The sequence below is a fragment of the Meles meles genome, chromosome 7, assembly GCF_922984935.1.
Source record: "Meles meles chromosome 7, mMelMel3.1 paternal haplotype, whole genome shotgun sequence".
In the NCBI taxonomy this organism is placed as follows: Eukaryota; Metazoa; Chordata; class Mammalia; order Carnivora; family Mustelidae; genus Meles; species Meles meles.
In genome coordinates this window covers 108,425,705-108,440,357 of record NC_060072.1, presented here as the reverse complement: position 1 = coordinate 108,440,357, position 14,653 = coordinate 108,425,705, and the positions used below count along the sequence as shown (strand labels likewise).

The following is a 14,653-nucleotide window of genomic DNA, read 5'->3' as shown; positions in this document are numbered from 1 at the left end:
GCTGGCTCGGATGTTCCTGGGGTAGGGACCCCATCTCTGGATGGGGAGCCTGGTAAGAGACTGACGGCAAAAGGCTCTGTGAACAGATCACCGGTCAGGCCTTCCTTGTTCGTCCTTTCTAGAAAGTAGACAGTCTTTGAGTTGCTTCTGTGAGTTGCTCTGAAGCTCCATTCCCCGGGGTGGGGGGGGGGGGGGGCGTGTCAGATAAAGCTCTTCTGCCGACCACATAGGCTGGTTACGGGCACCGCATGAGAGGAGGGCTTGACTCCCTTGGGCTCATTTATAAAGCGGGGTGACCCCTCCTCATGAGGCTGTTGGGACTGTGTGTGTGAGAGAGACCGTGTATGTGAAAGAACATTCTAGAAAACAAACGGCAGGTGATTGTGATTATTTTCACCATATCCCCTTTTATGAAAATACAGGCTCAAAAAGAAGGCCTCTTGAGCTCTACATTAATTTATTTTGTTTCTTCTTGGTTCTTCTTGCAGAGGTAAAACCAACACTTTCCATAACTCTGGTGAGATCAGTGAAGTAGGTATATTACCTTGGCTGGACTTTGGCAGCCCCAGCCCATGTCCACGCCATACACACAACCCTGCCCGTAGATGGGACATGTCTTCCCCTCTGCTCGCTCCCTGTCCTCGCCCACCTTCTCTGCCCCTCACCCCGTTCCATCCAGCCGTGGCACACCTTCCCTCCCTCGCAGCAGACTCTCTTCCTGGGTCCCTCCATTCTTCAACACTCCCTTCCCACCTCCCTTGACTCAGATCGGCCTAGAAAGTTGTTGAAAAGGTTTAACAAAACGAGGTCTTGGATTTTTCTTATAGGAGTCACAGAGAGGTTTCAGCCATAGGATCTGGAATTATATCAAATTGGATTAAAATCCCGGGCCCACCAGCTCCATGTGGGCGCTTAGATGAGATCCGTAATCTGCAATCCTTTGTTTTTCCATGTGCACAGGGGAGGAGAGGGTAACGATAGTAACTTTCTTGTATGGTTTTTGTGGAGAGGGGTTGGCACGGTGCTGGCAGGTAATGTGGGCCCACTAATGCTGGCATTCTCATCAGTGCTGTTCCTGTCTTCATCGTCGTTGTCACCACCCCGCACCCCTGCGTCACCCCTGCCACTATCCACCGTCACTGCCTGTTCTCTTCCTGCCCCTGCCCCCAGGCACAGTAGGCTTCCAGGCCGTGGAGCCCTGCTTCTGCACACCGTGCCACAGCCAGCCTGCCTCCCTTCAGATACAGACGTGTGTAGACGACATCCTTTCTGGCCGATTTGGGATGACCTAGGTCCACACAGTGGGGCATGGCGTGTTAGAACACGGTTTCTGGAGCCCGATTTCGTGGGTCCCTTCACCACCTAACCTCCCTGCACCTCTGTTCTCTCACCTGTAACACAGGGAGGACAAAAATATCCCCACCCCCACCACTGAGAGGGTTAAATGAGGCCGAAGAGGCAAAGCCCCGGGAACTGCGCGGCGGCGCCTGGTCCGTGCTGGAGAGCCCTTGTGCGTTCCTGTCCACAGCAACATGGCGTCAAAGGGCTAATCCAGGGAGGTCGGGCAGGGACAAGGAGTGAGGTCTGGCCAGCCCATGAACAGGCAGCTTTCAGGGGAGAGCCCTGCATCGCGTGCACGTGGACAAGAGCAGTAGGGCGGGCTGTCCTGCCAGGAGGACGAAGACACGGGCAGGGCCTGGCATGGGGTAGGAGGGGTCTCGGGGGCTCACTTAGGTTGCTGTTGAGGCCACATCTGACAGAGGGATGTGACCATCACCAGACTCTGTTCCCCACGAAGCCTGTCAGAAATGCCAAATCCTGGCATGGGTGGACACGCTCCCATCTGGCGGAGTAAATAATCAGGCTGTGGGCATCGGATCCCTGGAGAGAAGACCAGTCATGTGGCGGCCACGTCCAAGGGTTATAGCGGAAGTGTGCGTGGGTGGCTGTCCTGGGGCCGCAGATGGGCCTGGTGGTTAGCCACGATCTCTCCTGGTATCTGTACTGTAATTACAGAGTGTTATTTGCTGAACTTGAGCCATAGATGGTTATTAAAAGGGCATGCATTTGTCATTGCCGGAGAGCCGCCACTTAGGGACATGTTTGTACCGTGTGACTTCTCTTCACCTTTCTGGGGTGCAGCGGGGGGCACCTTTCCTCAAACAGGAGGATGGCATCCACCCCCTTGCCTGTTCTCCAGGAAGAGTTATGTTCTCATCTGGGCTCTTTGCCGGGGAAGATGTGATGGGCATTCAAGGGATCCTTGGCCTGTTCCCCTGCATTTCCAAGGAGTTTGAATAATAGCACAGGACCTTGTATGGTATTTATATTCCAAGGAACAAAGTGCTCGGCAGGCATGATCCTATTCATCCTCTCTGTGTCCCCGAGTGCCAGGGAGCTGCTTTCTTTCTCCGAGGCCTTTAGCAGCAGAGCATCGTCCCCAAAAGGCCGGGTGGCCCACCAGAGCTGTGCAGCGCGTGGCTGTCCAGCGCGTGGCTGTCCCCGAGGCCACCGCCCTGAGATGCGGGCGGCTGGTGGTTCTGCCTTCTCCGAGAAGCCCCGGTGGCCGCCCGTGTCACTGTGATCCTTGAAGACTGGTTTCCTAAGCCCATCCCTGCCTCCCAGGGCAGCCCCGGCTGCACCTATGCCTCCACGCTTTGATGCTGTCAGAAGTGCCTTTCTCCCCAGATGCACAAAATAAAACAAATGCAGGAAGGAAAAAATGTGCTGGTGATTGGAAAATCCTTTCTCCAGACTCCTTTGACAGGCTCTTCTGAGTCCTTGGCGCCTTCCCTCCCAATTTACAGCGACCTTGGGAGTGAAGAGCTTGCCTCTGACTGTGCTCCCATGTGGGTCTGCCCTAGGCTCAGGGGCTCAGGCCATCGTGGCCCTGGGGTTGCAGATAAGGAGAGCTACACCCCAGCACAGACAGCATCCCTTCCTACACGGGTACCCTGCCTGAGTATGGGTGCGGGTGGCCTCAGGCTCCGAGCTGTTTCCTGTCGAGTGTTGACAAGTTCCGGAGTTCGGGGAAAACACATGTCCAAGGGTCATTGCCCTTCCCTCCCCTCCCCCAACTGTCCCAGCAGAGGGCAGTGTGCCAACTGGCTCAGGGAACAGAGCCTCTAGAAGGGACCAAGGACAAAGAACTGTCAGCTTCCCTCTTGGGAAGTTCTTCCCATGCCTGCCCCTGTCCCTTTGGCATTTTAGCCTCCTTCCTCTTGTGTGTTCCTAATGAGGGACATGAAGCAGCTGTGTGTCCTCCCAGGCGTCCTCTGTCTAGGTCCTCAAGCAGATCTCACTTTCAGGGCCTCTGGCTCCTGCTCCAGGGCACAACAGGATGGTGGGGTCAGTTGGGCAGCGCCGGGCTGCAGGTGCTCCTGTGTGAATCCCTTCTCCCTGGCATCTGCTCTGCATGTTTGGCAACCAACGAACGGCCGTGATGGCAGTGGGAATCGATGTTTATGGACTGGTGAATGATCGCTGCTGCTTTACGAGGCTGGCTGGGGCTATGTGTCATCTACCGCTCCTCGTCGTCCCAGCCACACATCACTCTGTGGTCCTTCTGGGGGCTGTTCCTCGGGCTTCCTGCCGGCAGCCTCTGGCCCACTTTGGGGCTCCCCTAGGTGCTCCAGGGCTTGTCTCTACTTCCTTTTTAATTTCCCCCTCCCCCCCACCAACCCCCTGCTCGGCTTGAGAAGTAGGAAGATGCTGGCACCTGAGGAAGTTGATCTGGGACCTGCTGTCCACCAGAGGCTTCCAGAGGGTTCTGGGGCTGGGATGCAGGGGGAGCTGGGACAGGTGAGCCCTGATGTTCCACGGGCCTTTCTCCCAGACAGAGGAGGAGTTGCACAAGACCGGAGTGTAAGGGGGCTGCATTAGGGTAATGCAGCGTGGGCTCCCCTTGCTGTCAGGCATCAGATGAATCAGGGGCTAGGCCCCCTCTCAGCACCCCTGCCCTGGCCTTTGAAACCCAGGGACAGACACAGACTCTCCCTGCCCCCGGGCGGGTCAGCCTGGAGTCCAGCAGATGCCTTGATTCAAGTGAGCCCCTGGGTGGGACAGATGCCCTTCGTGCTGAGGCTGGGAAGCCCAGACAGATGGGCAGTGCTTCAATAAGGCTGGCCTCCTGCCCTCCCGGGGTCAGAGGACACCAAGCCCTCTGTGCTGCTGGCTGGGGGCCAGGACTGCTGGTACCTGGACCTTTACCCCCAGCCAAGACCTTCAGCAAGGCTGTCCTCAAAGTCTCAAGTGGGATTTCCCTCATCACAGACTCTGATTGTCGTGTACTTCTTAGAGTTTGGGGGATGCACACAATACATGAGGCATAGCGATAGGACCCACTCTCAACGGATGGGGGCAGGTCTCACGAGTGGGTTACTATGGTCTCAGTGTCTCTACAAAACTGGCTGGGGAGAAGTGGCCTCTGGAAACATCACTGAAGAGCTCTGTGCACCTCCAAGCCTTGCAGCAACCAGACAACAGCACCCCTGAAGTTGGGCCGTGTTTAAATGCTCTCTCCTAGAACCATCTGAGAAAATAACCTCATTCTGTGATAATCAAAATGTAACTGGGTTTTAGGTATGCAAATGCTTTATGTAATGTTTATTTGGAGGAAAATTCAGCTTAGAAATATGGGTGTGATCTCTCTGTCACCTATGTAAGCTGGTGATATTAGGGGCTGCGAGGTGAAGTTGTGAAGAAATTGGAGGCTTTGAGAGAAAGTGTGGGGTCAGAAAAAGAATGACCGAGGAGTCATGCTGTTTTACTTTAAATTATGCACAAGCTTAGCGTGAGCCAAAACCATGGGGGGCTGCCGGACAAGTCAGGAGGGCTGCGGCTAGATTACTAGAAGTATAGAGCCCAGAGTGTAGGGGGTGAGAGGGGTATCTTTGTACTCCGTGCTGTCCCCTGCATCGCAGGAATCTGACTGCAAGCATGGGACAGGGATGAGACAAAGATGTAAAAGCCATGAATAGACTTGGGAGGGCATGGTAGATACAGGCCTGCAAATATTTAAAAGCCTGCCACACTTGTGTTTGGTGGGCTGCTTGAGCAAAACTAGGACTGATGTATGTCAGCCCCAAGGAAGTGCATTCTTGAGTTACTAAGAAAGAATTCTTGATGAACCGGAATTGTGCAAAGGCGGGGTGGTGGGTATGGATGGATGCTGAGCATTGGGACACTGGTGTGCCAGTGGGGACTGGTCTGCCTGGGGCCAGGGACAGCCTTACGTGGAGACTTGTCACCCAGTGTTCACTTCCCTTCTGTGCTCTGATCTTCCTGCCTGCAGGGTGACTTTGGCAAAGACATTGTCTGGCTCCCCCCGCCCCCTGCTGCGGTTATGGCCATGACACTGAATGAGCTGCAGGGCCCCTTGGAAGCAAGGGGTATCAGCAATACAATGACGGCCCCCTCCTGGGGCAGAGTATTTTCCCTGGGATGAAGTTCTTGGCAGACTGGCTTCTCCCAGGGCCAGGCTGGACCATTACTAGTGGCACGACGGGCTGTGAAATGAAAGTCGTTCTGGTTTTCTTTTTTATTCTCCACATCCACTAATTTAGTAAATGCCATCAAATGCTGCATTTGGCGGTGGCTCATAGAGAGTGCTGGGGAGCGCTGAGACCTAGTGTTTGAAAAGCTCCAACAGAGCAGAGGGGTGAGGCTGGTGGGGTGCTGGGGCCGAGTTGGGGGACTCTGTAGAGACACACGAGGCCACAGGGATGAAAACATCCTGGGGGGGGGGGGTCTGAGGGGAAGTGAGGTACATAGCGGGTGGCTTACACAGGCAAACGAGGGGCGAAGGGGAGTCAGTTGGGAGTAACTTAGGGCACTTGGGGGTTCTAAGAGTAGAGATGAAGAGGTGATGGGGGGATTTTATTCAAGTGGGTTTGTGTGTCTGGTCCTGGTCCTGTTCCTAGGCTGTGGCCTGCTCAGGCCCTCCCACCCCCTCCTACCCATTCATCCATCCATCCATCCATCCATCCATCCATCCATCTATCTGTCCATGGAGCAAATGTTGATGTATTCAAGGCATGTTCTAGGCCCTCCCGGAAGAGGAATAGATGAGCATGAACCTGGTCCCAGCAGCTGGTGTTTTAGTAGGGGTGGGTGACTAGTCTACACAGAAGGCTTGGCAGGTCCCTAATGGGCTGCCCTGGAGGTCACTCTCGGGGCAGGCCACCCCTGCATGGGGGACAGATTCTGACAGCTATGAGGGGAAGCAGGGAGTGGCTGCCCGCTGTGCTAAGTCAGGGGTAGAAGCTCAGAAGGGTGGATGGTTTGAAGGGGAAATTATGGGACTCACCCCCAGAGAAATGGGATGCCTGCATGAAAAATACATAAGGACATGAGGCAGAAACACGTATTAAAACTACAAATCAATAGGATTCAAACTAAAGAGGAGGAAAAATGCCATGGGGATATTTGGCTAATTACAACAGGCTTAATAAATGAGGCAAGCCTGGAGTGCTTGTCCACTATATGGCCATAGCCTGGCTAGGGCTCAGTTTGCCTGCTGTGCATCTGGTGGATGGGCCCACGGGTGACGAGGAAGGTCCTGAGATGGCCCTTGGGAAGGGCCTGAACCTTCTCCCTTCTGCAGTCAGTGAAGGGCCGCACAGGAGAGCCCTGTAGGAGGGACACCCAAAGCCATTGCCAGGGATGAGACTCTGTTCTAGGCTTTGGGGAGTTAGCAAGGAACGAAACTGACCCCAACCCCTGCCCTCACGAGATCAAGGCCTCAGGCAAATGCAACGGTAGGAGCTTGTTTTCTCACGTTTGGATGTGGATTTATTCCGGGTGCGGCACTGAAAACACTTAGAAATGCCCTCAGTTGGGGCAAGGGGCAGGGAGCAGGAAGGCTGGGTAGTCAGGACGGTCGCTGGGCCTCCCCGGCTGGAGAGGGGTGCTGACCAGGCCTAGGCCGTACCATGTTGGCTGATAACCTTGGGTCGGTTGGTGCTAACCTTGGCTAGATCCTGGTTCCCTGAGTCACCCTGCCTCACCCCAGAGTCTCTTCCTGGCTTGGGTTTGACTGTGGCTTGGTCCTCTTGGCTGAGACAGCCCTCTGGTTGGGAAGGGAATTTTCTCGAAGGCCCCCAGCTAAGTTCTCTGGCAGTGAGCGTTGGCTGTGCCACTGCGGGCCTTGTCTCCTTCCTGTGCGGGACACCTTCCACGTGGGCCCCTCTCTTCCCTCCCCCATTCCTGCTGCACCCTCCCCAGCCCCTCGCTCTGGCTTCAGAGGTCTGCTTCCTGTCTTCCTGCCCTCCCACCCAGCAAACCTGTTCTGACCTTAGCTCCTCGCTCTTGCCCATTGCCACGCACCAGACATTGGCCTCTTCCCTGCCCCTGCCCCTGCCCCGGTTCTCACCAGCTTCCCAGATGGAGTCTTGTCACCTCTTTACTCCTCTCACGTTTTGTTGTCCCTTCTAGAACCAGGATGCTGCTCCAGCCCTGGAAGGGGACACACCGGGTTCTTCCTGTGATGGTGTCTTCTCACAGTAGCTGGGGGTGGGCGCCTGGCACGGGGATGGGGCTGGGGCAGGGTTTCTTGGCTTCTCTTCACACTTGGGGCTGGGTAGTTCTTTGTGGTGAGGGGCTCTTCTGGGCATCATTGTTGTTTGGCAGTAACCTTCGGCTCTCTTCACTCAGATGTCAGCAGGAGCTCCCCACTCCAAGCTGTGCGAACCAGAAATGTCCCCAGACATTGCCAGATGTCCCCAGAGGAGCAAAAGCGCCCTGGGTTTTGAACCATCAGGCAGGGGTGCAATGGCACTGTGTCTCAGGCTTGGCTAAGCCCTTGCTGGCAGGGACCTAAGAAGTTCTCTAGTCTAAAGCCCACATTTTAAAGGAAATTGGGCCTCAGAGAGCTAATGAGTTGTAAGGTCACACAGGGGAATGGCCTGATGAAAGCAGCATCTTGGAAAAAGGATTTAGGCAGCTCTGTGCAGGCTGAGCTGAGAAACAGGTCAGAGGCAGGAAGGGGAGTGTGGCCGGGACCCGGCCAGGAAGCAGGGGCCGAGGCAGTGCCTTCCACCTGTCAGCCCAGGCTCAGTGTGCACTCAGCGTTCTCCTGGAGTGAGGGTCTGGGAGAGGCCCCACACCAAAAACCAGGAATCCAGGTGTGGGCCCAGCCTGGCAGTGGGATGGCTGCGTATCCCCTGTTGCTGTCCTTAACGGTGAAATTAGGCCCTGATTGTTTTCTTCCTGCCTGGGGGTCTGCCCGTGGGTCTGAGAGGGGAGCAGAGGCTTCATCTCAGCAGGAGAGCCCTGAGGGTATGGAAGAGTGGTCGTGGGGTTTGCAGGAGGCCCCCTCTTTGCATGGCTGGGGTGTCATTCACTCAGCAGATTTTGCGTCAATGCCCCCTACACCCCAGGACTGAAGCCCAGGCAGTGTGTGGGCACTGTCCCACCTGTAGGCAGCAGGGCTCACCTGGGATCCAGCCCAGGATGTGGTGGGACCTCAGACAGGGAGTGAGAGGGCAGCAGGAATGGGGCCAGAGCCACAGGCCCTTCTCCTGTGCAGGAAGGAGGCTCCAGGGTGGGGGTTTGGGAAGCTTATAGACCAAATCAAAGAATGTGGAGCATGAAGTCAGAGATCTGTTTTGCGAGAGATGACCAGGTCCTGGGAGTTTCTGAGCTGTGAACGTGTTCCCAGTTAGAGGCTCTTGGACCTCACGGCTGTTCTCCCCAGGAGGGAGAGGGAGAACGGAGGTACAGAGGGGCCCCTGCCTGGCCCACTCCCCGTGGGAGCTGGCTTCTGGGCAAGGTGTGGCGGGAGAACTTTCCAGGGCCAGGGAGGGTCCTGGAGGTCCCAGAGTCCCCACAGCGGGGCAGTAGCGGTGTCCTGCATCTCTGGGGGTCCCAAAGCCAGTCCCTTTAGCAGGCTCCTCAATCGCTGGGGAGTGACAAGGCAGCCGTGGGCTTTCCTCTCAATCATTCCAGTCCCTGGCTTTTCAAGCCATAAATCTTCAGCATGAAGATCATGAATTTCCATGATATGATTAATGAAACAAAAATTGAGACGGCAGTATAGAAACTGACCAGACTGAAAAAAGTCCCTTTGAGAAGTTGGAGGACCATTTCAAAGCTTCTGACCCGGCCTGGAGCGCCACCTAGTGGTCACAGGGGTGGTGGCACCCATCCCCTGGAAAGCTCTGGATGCCCATTGATTGGGTGGATGCCCACACCTTGGGAGCCTTGACATAGTTCCATTGGGACTGCTTCCAGGTCCAGGGGCCACAGGAGCCCTCCACAGCATGGGCGGGCAACCCAGGAAGCTTCTCTACTCAGTCCCACTCCTCCCCAGCTGCTTGAGCCATCTCTGCTTTAGGAATGCATGGGAATACCCCCACTTCTTTCGTCATGCTCCAGTCTGGATGACCTTTCTGGTTCTTCATCTGTGAAAATCCTACTCATCTTTTAAAGCCCAGCAAGTCCTGTCAAGCCTGCCTTGTATTGCTGCTCACCAGTCCTCCAGAGCCGCCTGGTAGAGGTCACCACCAGCCTGTGCCTAATTCCTGCCGTGGCCTCTTGATTGCTCCCCTGGCTTTCCCCATTGCCCCCCTCCCCCGGGGGCCATCCCTGAACAGAAGCCAGAGTGATCTGTCCGAAACATACATCATGTCACTCTCCAGCCCTCGAGCCTTCCAGCATGCTAAGAACACCACTCGCCTTGTCTTTACTGATGCCTGCAAGATCTCACCCCACCTGTCCCCTGCCACCCCGCCTCCTGGTCCCCTACCACGTGTCATCTTCTTCACTCCCTTGTAGCCACATGGGCAGCTTCCCGCTCCCGGGGAGGGCCAGCCTCCTTCCCAACTCGGGGCTTTTGCACATGCTGTTTCCTCTATCTAGAACATTCTCCCACTATGTTCCCTCCTTCATTTGGGCCCTTAAAAATAAATGCCACCTTTCTTAGAGGGCTTCTGTGACTACTCTGTCCCCTGAGACTTTCTAACTCCTTGCTATCCTTATTTTTCTTCATGGCACTGCCTGAAATTGTGTTATTTGTTTGCTTATGGGCCATCATGTCCCCTATAAGAAGAGCCTGCTCATTGGAGGGAGCGGCGGTTTGCCTGTGCTGCTCATTCCTGCCCACCCCCCAGCACTCAGAACAGGCCTTAGCACTTGCTAAATGGGGGCTCAGTTTGGGTGTGTGGACTGAAAGAGGGAAGAAAATGCCACCTCCTCCAGGCAGCCTCTCCTCCCCCACCCCCTCCCTTCCCTGCACACATGTGAGAACCACTGTCTGTCTACTCACGGGTTGCCTTGTCTTCCCTGGTCCTTCGGGGTCTCTCTCTGGAGCTAGAGCAGCTTGAGAACAGGGGTGTGCTCGATTTGGGGTCACATCGTAACTCCTGGCTCCCAGGAGCTGCTCGGTCAGGGCCTTCCTGAGACCGGCACCTCGTGCTGGCAACCCACTTCCCAGGCGTTCTCCCCTTTAAATTCTCACAGCAATCCTGGAAGCAGGTGATTGTATGCTCTTTGCCTACAAGGTGTTTGCAAGGTCGCACCAGCAGGAGAGGCTGGAGCCAGGGGGTCAGATCCCTGTCTGTGCCCCGCCCCCCAGGTCCTTGCATGTCTGCTTTCCCCCTGCCTGGAACATTCTCGTCCCCCACCTGCCCGAGTCCGCCCGTCCTTTGAGGACTGATTGCCTCCTCCAAACGGACATTACTGGCCAGAGCAGAGTCCCAGGAAGGCAGGGCTCTGAAGAGGTTGTAGCTCTTCTGGCTCAGGAGGCAGCAGGCTGCAGGTACTCAGTAAATGTGGGCTGGCTGATGGATGGGCTCCTCAGACTCCGCATACTTCCTTGGAGCTGCGGGTTGTGGGGGGGAGGTGGGGGGCATCGGCTCTGTGGAGCATAAAATCAGGCAGCTGTGGAAACTCACAACTAATGAAAGTGAAGTGTCCCCAGGTGAAGCCAGTGGCGTCGCAGCCCCAGGGGTGCCATGGAGAGAGCCAGTTTTCCGGCTCACGTGGATGGCGGCCGAGGCAGTGATGGGTTTGCATGGCCTGTGTGTCGGCCAGCCCGATGGGTCCCCTTCTCCATCTGTGGGAAACCTGTTCTTCAGGCTCCTGAGAACAAGGGCCAGCAGGACACAGGCGCCTGGGGGTCTGGCTCTGAGTTCTGCCCAGCCCCGCCCCCGTCCTGACTCTCTTTCCCTGCCCGCTATGCCCCACCTCCCGGACTCCCTCTTGAATGCTGCGGCCTCTCCTCTGATAAGTGGAATAACCGTGACCCCCTGTGTGTATCTGGGACCCTCCGTAGTTGTTACAGGATTTTGCCTGTGTCTTTTAAAATCAGATCCCCAGAGTGATTTAATATCGGATCCCCAGAGTGACCGTAGGAGGTTTGTGTCGTGCTGTTTGCCGGGCAGGAAAACTGAGACATGGAGAGGCTGAGGGCTTGTCTGGGTCTCACAGCTGATGTGGCACAGGCCCATGGCCCTATCTGACCTGTAGCCCTGTTCTCCCCCTTTCCCAGTCTCAGAGTTGGGGCATGGGGCCTTGCAAACTTCGGGGTCCATGGGGATGAACCCCCAAGCAGTGCTGATCTAATGGCTCTCCTTTCTCTCCAGCTCTGTGGCTGCGGGCTGCTTGGCGTGGGCATTTGGCTCTCCGTGTCCCAAGGCAACTTTGCCACCTTCTCCCCCAGCTTCCCCTCGCTATCTGCAGCCAACCTAGTCATCGCCATCGGCACCATTGTCATGGTGACAGGCTTCCTCGGCTGCCTGGGGGCCATCAAGGAAAACAAGTGCCTCCTCCTCAGTGTAAGTTGGACCCCGGATCCCTCCAGCCCCGTGAACTCTGATATCCCTGCATTTGGGCCACTGAGATGGGCAGGTCCTGGGACGACCATCAGCCTCCTATATACCCAGCCTGAGCCTGGGGAAATTGTTTCAAGAGTGTTCCTTGCTTGACCACGCCCCTCATCCTCTTGATTGGGTATCCCTGCCCTACTTGTCCCTCCCACTCCTTGATCGGCTGTCTCCTGTATCTCCCTCCCTTGCCTCTCTGTGATTCTGCAGAAGTAGCTGGCCTCTCCCACACCTGGGAAGCCCAGTCTAGGGACCACTTGTCCCCTGCCCCCCTGCCATCCTAGTGTGCTCCCCATCCCTGGCCATGGCCACTACAATGTGCCCACACCTAGGCTTTCTCTTTCCAGTTTTTCATCGTCCTGTTGATCATCCTCCTAGCAGAGCTGATCTTGCTTATTCTCTTCTTTGTCTACATGGACAAGGTGAGCCTTATGAGAGGGGAGGGGCCACATGGGCGGTGGGGTGGTGACAGGGCCATGTTGGGGGGGCATGGGTGGCTTATTATCTGTATAGTCTTGGGAAATAGAATCCACTGAATTATTGGCCATGGACTGTCTCTGGCATTAGTGACCTCCCCATTACTGGGAGCATTCAAGCATAGTTGTGTTGACCCCTTGAGGAGGGATTCAGGTGTCTACCCTCAACCTGACAGGTGAATGAGAACGCCAGGAAGGACCTGAAAGAGGGTCTGCTGCTGTACAACACAGAGAACAACGTGGGGCTGAAGAACGCCTGGAACATCATCCAGGCCGAGGTGAGGGGCCAGCTGGGAGGGGGCGGGGCCTCAGACTACCCAGGGGCCCGGGAGAGCTGCTGGGGCTCCCCATACAGGGAATGCCTCTGGAGAGGGGCAGCAGGGGAGTGAAGGAGGGTGAGCGGTATCTGGACACAGGAGTGCGTGCCTTAAGGGAACTAGGGAGGACAGATCGTCTTTTATTTCAGCAACAGGGATGCCTCCCTGATCGTGGGTCAGACAAGGCGGTCCCTGTTCTCAGAGGAAAACAAGTCCGTGCAGCCCAGAGCTCCATAGCAAGCCCTGGATTGGGGAGGGGGGCAGCAGCTGGCTTGGGACTGTCCCCAAAGCAGAGCAGGTGGGGTGGGGCGGGTGAGCAGAGGGCTGAGTGCTCCTGGTCAGGGGGTCGGTGCCCAGCTCAGAGAAGCAGGTGGGCATCACCTTCTCTGTGCTCTGGCTTCCAGGGAGGGGCTGTGGCTTCCCTTTTAGGGTGAGAGGGATGCCCTTGTCTGCTCTGCTGACCTGCAGAGCGGCAGCTTTTGTGGGTTGGCTTGGGAGGATGGGAAGGCACAGAGGGGGACAGCGGGCTGCGGGCACCTGACCCCGTGGGCTCGCACCTCCAGATGCGCTGCTGCGGCGTCACCGACTACACGGATTGGTACCCGGTGCTGGGGGAGAACATGGTTCCCGACCGCTGCTGCATGGAGAACTCCCAGGGCTGCGGGCGCAACACCACCACCCCTCTGTGGAGAACGGTGAGTCTGGATGCCGCTGCCTCGGGGCCTCCTCCCAGAAGCCTGGGTGCGGGACGGTGTGGCCAGAGGACACCCATGGTGGGGGGGGGGGGGGCACTGGGGACACCAAGAAGTTGGCTTAACAGAGGTAGGGTTGGGGACACACAGGACTGAAGGCAAAAGGCAGGTGGACCTTTGGGCTGGGGGCTGGACCCACAGCTGGGAGTGTCAGAAGGTGGGGGTTGAAGGGGGTCTGAGGGTATGCAGTGGGGCCTTGTAGGTGGAACCCTGGGCAGGGAGGGGTGGGGCCAGCTCCAGGGCCGGAGGACCAGGGCTGAGTGGCAGGGAGGGACAGGAGGAAAGGGCAAGGGCAGGGGCAGGAGGGGAAGTGAGGTGGGTGCTGGGGGGGGGCAGGCACTATCCTGTCCTGCCACTGCCTTAACCTGCGGTCCCTGCTCCCCAGGGCTGCTATGAAAAAGTGAAGGTGTGGTTTGATGAAAATAAGCATGTGCTCGGCACGGTGGGGATGTGCATCCTTATCATGCAGGTAAGAATGCGGGCTGGAGCCCAGCCCCACGCACCCCACACCCGCCCACACTCCTGCATGCACCTCCACACCCCTACACACACATACCCCCATGCACCCCACACCCCCGTGCCCCGCAGAGCCCCCACACCCCCACATGCACCCCCACACCCCTACATGCACACCCCCATGGACCCTGTGCATCCCCCACACACACTCCCACTCCCCCCCACATCCCTACACACACCCCACTCCCCCCACACACCCCTACATGCATCCTCCCATGCACCCCTCCTACACTCCCCCACACACACCCCTACAAGTACTTCCTGTAACCCCCTTGCATGTTCCCGCTCTGCTGCATCCAGAGGCCTTCCCATCCACTGCCTGTCCCAAGTTAGCAGGCACAGCGGGGCCCAGCTTCCTCTGCATTCCCTCTGAGTCTTGGGCCTGGTGTCGGAGTTACATGAAAGCCCTGGGTGGGTTTGCTTGAGAACGTGCCTGCCTTCCTTCCCGGGGACACTTACCTAAACCGAATGAAAGCGGCATCCCCAGGTAACAGGTCTGAGCATAGGCTGGTGCTCCGAGGGCAGCCGTCCTGGCCGCGTTGCCTGTGAGATGTGCAGGAGCTAGGCGGGCTGCCTCGCTTCTTTGCCTTAGTTTCCACTTCAGTATAATGGGCGTGGCATCATGCCGCCTCTTAGCATTCAGTGCTCGAGCAGGACCAGGTGGCTGGGAAGAGCTCCAGCCCAGATGCTAGAGAGGAACGAGGAGGGAGAACCTGCCTCCCTTCCCGAAGATGAGGCCAGTGTGGCTGGAGGGGGATCAGAGCCCCCTG

At 56.9% G+C, this 14,653-nt stretch overlaps 1 protein-coding gene across 5 annotated transcripts in view; it reads left to right on the top strand.

Annotated features, from left to right (window-relative positions):
• TSPAN9 (tetraspanin 9) overlaps window positions 1–14,653 on the top strand; it is a 192,665-nt gene that overhangs the window by 173,762 nt on the left and 4,250 nt on the right. For all 5 annotated transcript variants that reach the window (XM_046013076.1, XM_046013075.1, XM_046013078.1 and 2 more), the window contains 5 exons: window positions 11,583–11,774; window positions 12,170–12,244; window positions 12,475–12,576; window positions 13,179–13,310; window positions 13,753–13,836. In XM_046013076.1, the coding sequence (XP_045869032.1) occupies window positions 11,583–11,774; window positions 12,170–12,244; window positions 12,475–12,576; window positions 13,179–13,310; window positions 13,753–13,836 (585 nt within the window). The remainder of the gene's footprint in view (window positions 1–11,582; window positions 11,775–12,169; window positions 12,245–12,474; window positions 12,577–13,178; window positions 13,311–13,752; window positions 13,837–14,653) is intronic.